The 6,923-nt window shown below is 43.8% G+C and overlaps 1 protein-coding gene across 3 annotated transcripts in view; it reads left to right on the forward strand.

Annotated features, from left to right (window-relative positions):
• Nucleotides 1-5,408, forward strand: part of ribc1 (RIB43A domain with coiled-coils 1) — a 25,080-nt gene extending 19,672 nt beyond the window's left edge. For all 3 annotated transcript variants that reach the window (XM_029622903.2, XM_065005519.1, XM_029622902.2), the window contains 3 exons: nucleotides 4,302-4,544; nucleotides 4,841-5,007; nucleotides 5,233-5,408. In XM_029622903.2, coding sequence (XP_029478763.1) covers nucleotides 4,302-4,544; nucleotides 4,841-5,007; nucleotides 5,233-5,314 — 492 coding nt within the window. In that variant the 3' untranslated portion in view covers nucleotides 5,315-5,408. The remainder of the gene's footprint in view (nucleotides 1-4,301; nucleotides 4,545-4,840; nucleotides 5,008-5,232) is intronic.
• The last annotated feature ends 1,515 nt before the right edge of the window (nucleotides 5,409-6,923 follow it).

Here is a 6,923-nt window from a genome sequence, read left to right on the forward strand (position 1 = left end):
ACCCAACAAAATTGACAGAAAATCTATCATTTCCATAGTATTTTTCCAATGTGTAATCAAAGGTGTGATCAATGATGACATCCTCTACAGTCAATCATGCAAAGAAATATATATTTTTCAAATATATTTGCAAAAAAGGTATACTGTCTTTAATCAAATGTAAGAAATGAAATGAACCTAATTAAAAGAATGAAAATAAAACAACGTTTAGCACGCATTCATTTGCATCACGCCTGTCTTAAGCATTTGGCCATAAATTCTCATCCACATCACAGTGAATGTCATTGTTCATGCACCGCGGAAAAAACCTTTTGGCATGGAGAATCCAAGCTTGACATGGGTCTGCATTGATGTCGTCGCATGTCTCATCCATGGCCAGGAGAGTGGCGTGCTCATGGGGATGGTGATCCACCTCCATGCTGAATAAAATCAATAGGGATGAGGAAAGGAGAGTATGGGGGCAGGTATAGGGTCACGAATCGGGGATGGGCCCGAAACCATGCCTGAACCACCTCTGCATGGTGGAACCTGACATAGTCCCACACAATGACATGGGTGACCCCTTCACCTTGACAGGCCTGCTCAATATCATTGAGAAACACACTGAGGTGAGCAGCGTTGTAGGGTCCAAGTAATGGCCTACGTCCTACCACACCATCTTCAGAGATAGCTGCGCACGTGGAGATGTTTCCCCCACGTTGTCCAGGCATTTGGGCAGTCGCCCGTTGGCCGATGAGGTTTGTCCAGATTGAAGCCCGCTTCATCAATAAAGACATACTTGTGATGGTTCACAGCAGCATCAAGTAAAATCACCCACTAAAAATATATTTTGGTTATTTTTTTTTTTTTTTTACATATTGTAAAGTAGCATGCGCATTAATAGGAACAGTAATACACTATATAGTGCTGTACCTGAAGATTCTCTGCCCGCAGTCGTTTCACCCGGTCGTTGTTTCTATCATAAGGTACCAGGTAAATGTGTTTCATAGATATCTGGTGCCTCTTCAAAAGGCTGGCGATTGTTGGTAGGCTGATGGATGCCACATTGGCAAAGGTGTCATCGTTCTCCTCAATGGCCTGCTTTATTTTGTACAGCCTTATGTCATTCCTGGCCCTCACCGTTTCCACCACGGCCCACTCCTGCTGGTCGGTCAGCACAGCCACGGGCACCACCATGAGGTGTTCTGTCAATTCTGCGGGTAGAACAGAGTCTACTGTCAGTAGATCATACTGTAAGAATACTGGGACATGTGTTGTGAATTGACATGCATTACAATGTCATTGACTGTTAATGTCATGGTAAAGCATAGTGCATATCCTGCAGACTTACCAGTTTTCTTGGCAAAACGTTCTCATGATCGAATTGACAGTTGATCGTTTCATATTGCGGTGAAAGAGTCTGGCAGCCTCTGCCATGGCAAGGCCTCCGTTTACCACGTGCCTCCCTCGCTCTGATGTCCAACCTCTTTGACCTCTGACGGGGCCCATGCTCACCTCTCTGACGGGCCCCCTGGTCCATGAGCTCTTTGGTTTCTTCCTCTCCCTTGCTGTCTATCCTGCTCCATATTGAAAGAACTTGCAAGAAGTGTTTTTAATATGGTGACCACTATGTGAACTCCATAAGCAATAACGACTAGTCGTTATGTATGGTTATCATGCATGTCATTTAGATGTTTCTACTTTACAAAGACACCTTCTATCGGTTGTTCTCAAAATCCTTTTATAGTAGACAAACCAGTTTAACAACTCTAGGTTTACCAAACGGTTAAGTGATCAACCATTAAGCAGTTGGATTAAGTGACGGTCAAATGTATTTAAACAAATGAGAAGAGAATCATATGAAAAGTATTGTGAGCATTGCATTGTGACAGGTGTTTCTAGGTGACACACTGATTGGGTTTGGTGAAAAAGTTACTGTGTGATTTTGTGTGTGGTACTTAAGTCAATTGAAAAAGTGCTTGAAGTTGAGAGGGGGGACAGCCTTTTTGATGGTCGGTTTAGATTTCTGTGCAAAGAGTTGTGAAATGTTACCACATACTTGTGAAAATAGTACCGAAGCGATAAAGACAACTGTAATAACCCTTTATAGCTTAGCTACACTACAGACAGACAGCGTGCTTCAGAAAGAGATATTTCTAGAGCCCTTTTAGCAGGTAGCCTCTTAGGAGGTAATTGACTGGCTCCAGATAGACATAACTGCCCTTGCTCTCTCTAGGACCAAATGAACCCTAACCAAAACAATTAGGTTGAAGAGTAAAGGTCAGATTCAATCTGTATCGAGGAAGTACAGCACTATAGCGTGATTGAAAAGTGAAGGTCATTTCCGATTGAGCTGACATATACAGCGTTTACCGTGAATGCGGTCTCCGTAAAACCCAGGAACATTGCCTTTAAGTTTCAGTCGCGCTATAGTGCTGAACTTCTACGATACAGAATGAATCAAGTCCTAAATATACACTGAGTGTACAAGACATTCCTAATATATACCCCCTTTTGCCCTCAGAACAGCCTCAATTCGTCAGGGCGTGGACTCTATAAGTTGTGGAAAGCGTTCCACAGGGATGCTGGCAGACTCTAATGCTTCCCACAAGTTGTGTCAAGTTGGCTGGATGTCCTCTGGGTGGTGGACCATCCTTGATAGGCACGGGAAACTGTTGAGTGTGAAAAACATTTTGTTACGTGACAGCCTTATCCTAAAATGGATTAAATAGTTGTTTTTCCATCATCAATCTACACGCAATACCCCATAATGACAAAGCAAAAACAGTTTTTAGTTTACAAAAAAAATATCAAGTATTCATACCATTTACTCAGTACTTTGTTGAAGCACATTTGGCAGTGATTACAGCCTCGAGTCTTCTTGGTTATGACGCCACAAGCCTGGCACACATGTATTTGAGGAGTTTCTCCCATTCTTCTTTGCAGATCCTCTCAAGCTCTGTCAGATTGAATGGGGAGCATCACTGCACAGCTATTTTCAGGTCTCTCCAGAGATATTGGATCAGCTGGGCCACTAAGGGACATTCAGAGACTGCTTAGGGTCGTTGTCCTGTTGGAAGGTGAACCTTCCAGTCTTCCTACCCCCAGTCTGAGGTCCTGAGCGCTCTGGAGCACGTTTTCATCATGGATCTCTCTGTACTTTCCTCCGTTCATCTTTCCCTCGATCCTGACTAGTCTCCCAGCCCCTGCCGCTGAAAAACATCCCCACAGCATGATGCTGCCAACACCATGCTTCACCATAGGGATGGTGCCAGGTTTCCTCCAGACATGACGCTTGGCATCCAGGCCAAAGAGTTCAATCTTGGTTTCATCAGACCAGAGAATCTTGTTTCTCATGGTCGGAGAGTCCTTCAGGTTCCTTTTGGCAAACTCCAAGCGGGCTGCCATGTGCCTTTTACTGAAGAGTGGCTTCCGCCTGGCCATTCTACCATAAAAGCCTGTTTGGTGGAGTGCTGCAGAGATGGTTGTCCTTCTGGAAGGCTCTCCCATCTCCACAGAGGAACTCTGGAGCTCTGTCAGAGTGGCCATCGGGTTCTTGGTCACCTCCCTGACCAAGGCCCTTCTCAGTTTGGCCGTGCGGCCAGCTCTAGGAAGAGTGTCAGTGGTTCCAAACTTCTTCGATTTAAGAATGATGGAGACCACTGTGTTCTTGGGGACCTGCAATGCTGCAGAATTTTTTTTGTATCATTTCCCAGATCTGTGCCTCGACACAATCCTGTTTCGGAGCTCTACGGACAATTCCTTCGACCTCATGGCTTGGTTTTTGCTCTGACATGCACAGTCAACTGTGGGACCTTATATAAACAGGTGTTTGCCTTGCCAAATCATGTCCAATCAATTGAATTTACCACACGAGAAATCCAATCAAGCGGTAGAAACATCTCAAGGATGATCAATGGAAACAGGATGCACCTGAGCTCAATTTCAAGTCTCATAGCAAAGGGTCTGAATACTTATGTATAAAAGGTATCTGTTTTTTATTTTTAATAAATTTGCAAAAACATATAAAAACCTGTTTTTCACTTTGTCATTATGGGGCATTGTGTGTAGATTGATGAGGATTATATATATATATTTAAATCCATTTTAGTGTAAGGCTGTAACACAACAAAATGTGGGAAAGGTCAGGGGTTCTGAAAACATACCGAATGCACTGTATCAGTGGTTGGGTGCAACTTCTACTTACTCCCCAGATCTTGTGACAGTGACCCTTAACTCTCTCGTCTCTTAGGAGGTCATGGAACTTTTGGTCTAACTTCTGACCCTTGAACTCTAAACCTATCTATGACCCCCACCCACAGGCTGCGGAGTGTGTTGAGAAAGAGAGGAAGGAGCGCATGAGGAAGGAAGGCAAGGAGATGGCGGAGGTGTGGCACATGGTGACATCAGACATGCTAACGGAATGTCCCAAGGCTGCAGAGAGACAAGTAGACGGAGGCCCAGTGGGCGGGCCCAGGGTGCTGACGGACAGGTGGAGGGGGATGAGCCCCGTTCAGCTGAGCGCTATCCGCAGGCAGAGAGAGGAACAGCGCCTAGAGGGAAAGGTAATGATAACCTCATGAACGACTAATTCTAGTGCAAATCTTTTGCAAACCTTCCATTGACACCAATACATATTTTAAAGTCAAATCAGTTCAAAATCTGCATTCAGCTTAAAGAGAACATATTCGTTCATGACTGTTGCGATTATATAAATGAGATTGCCTATCACAACCATAGAGATAAAACAATCACTATTGTTGATTGCTTATTGAAGAAGCAATCTCATCATGAACCTCTCCTTCGATCTTCACCCTCTGGCTTCTGATCATATTCCCACAATTTTCTCAAATCATTTTAGAGGCTGAGGGAGATTGAGAGGCAGAGAGACGCTGCCTGGGACTTCCAGCGCATGGTGCAGACCCGAGAGGATGACGAGGAGGAGAGGAAAGCGATGGAGCTGAAGAAGGAGAAGAGGATGGAGATGGACCGATACAATGAACAGCTGGCCAGAGACCAGCGCGAACAGTAAGCACACAAACCACACTCAGACACATCAATCTTTACATTCTTTCTTTACAGAATCTGGGTGAGACACATCATGGCACATAACCACACAAACACTTTAATGTCAAAGTATAAACAGATACTATACACAGTGAAAGAATTGAATGTCCCAGTTCACATAAAAATATACATTTGAATTGTAAAATAGACATTGACAGTGTATTTTGTCCATCTCGTCTCCACCAGTCAGCAGTTCCTGTCCAAGACGCTGTACACCAACAGACCCACGGCCCAGTACTTTACTCAGTTCAGCAGCAGCTCACGCTGAGATGACCAACACAAACTCACCGCACAATACTGGATCTCAGATTTAGACGATGTGCACAACACAACAAGCAAATAAAGTTGATGATATACTCATACTTTACATGTTTTTTGGTCTTTTTATACCTACAATTTAGTCACTAGGTCAAATGTTGCAAGTCTTCTGCAACTTATCTCAGGAGTTGTATTTTAAGTATATACTGGACACCGTGACTGTCTATCTAGCTGTTATTTTATGTTTCATGCACAGTAGGGATTCATATCTAATTTCTCTGATCTTTTGAGGATAAAACGTGCACGTCACCATCTTTAGACATCGACGCTATGAGTGATTCTAATGATGACACAACGAGGGCGCCTCTTTTGGTTCCGATTAGTCCAAGGTTCTTTATTTAATTCACTGTCACATATTTAGTTACAAGTGGCTGATTCATAATGCAGATTGTTACAATGTCATTGGACCCATAACATATAGTACAACACCACTCCACACAGTGACCCCCCTCCCTAACCAATCAACCCGCTCCACTTCCGTCTCAACCAATTAGCAGGAACACACTAGCCCGGTCACAGATCTGGTTAGGCTGTCCTGCCAACTCCTATGACTTTAGCATGATATCGACCATAGGAGTTGGCCATACAGCACAAACAGATCTGGGATCAGACTACCAATACACTACAGTACCCTCCAATCCCCCAGTTCCATTGTGCTAATGGGACCCCAAACACACCACACAGAGGGACTCGGTCTCCCCTCAGGCAGTGAAATACACAGTATCCGTCCCCTCCCTCCATCCCTCCATCCCTCCACCACGACTGTAAATTCATACATTTCGTACCCTAATGAAGCTGATGCTGTCATTCTCTTCTATATGCAATTAAAATTCACTTTTCATTTTGAATTTATGTTGTAAGTATAAAAGAAAACATGGAAATGAAAGTAACAGAGGGGAAAGTAAGAAATGCTAGCACTAGACCTGGCTTAGACGATCCCCTCACTGACCACATGGAAAATCAAAAGCAGAGATAGCTAGAAAGGCAGGCAGTAGAGTGAGTATCTGTGTGTTCAGTAGTTCACTTATTCCCCAATTCATTCATTCAAAGCTAATCACTTGCCCTGACACTACTGACGTCACACCATGACAAGCACAGATGGTTAGCAGCGAGATAGGCTGTGTCTGAAATGGCACTCTGTAGTGCACTACTTATGACCAGGGCCCATAGTGCTATCCCTGAACACTGGGCCCATATGGCTCGGGTCATAAGTTGTGCACTACACAGGGAATAACGATGCCATTTGAGACACAATCCATAGTCGTGAGAGAATAATTGGCATATTATTTCATTTTATCATTAATATTATTCTGTATGAAAATAGATTTCTGAAATTGATTTTTTTTTGTTGTTGTCCTGAGTGTGTCTGTAACAGCAAACTACAGGGAGCTGAGCTCACTCAAACCTCTCATTAGGTCAGACTCACTGGCTGCGTCTGAATTGGCACGCTATTCCCTATATAGTGTACACATCCACTGTGTGAGGAATAGGGTGCCAATGCGAATGCACCTATTGCCTTTCTGCCAAGCCAGAGACAATCCCTTTTCTCTATCCCATTT

The sequence above is a fragment of the Oncorhynchus nerka genome, linkage group LG20 (genome assembly GCF_034236695.1).
Source record: "Oncorhynchus nerka isolate Pitt River linkage group LG20, Oner_Uvic_2.0, whole genome shotgun sequence".
Lineage (NCBI taxonomy): Eukaryota > Metazoa > Chordata > Actinopteri > Salmoniformes > Salmonidae > Oncorhynchus > Oncorhynchus nerka.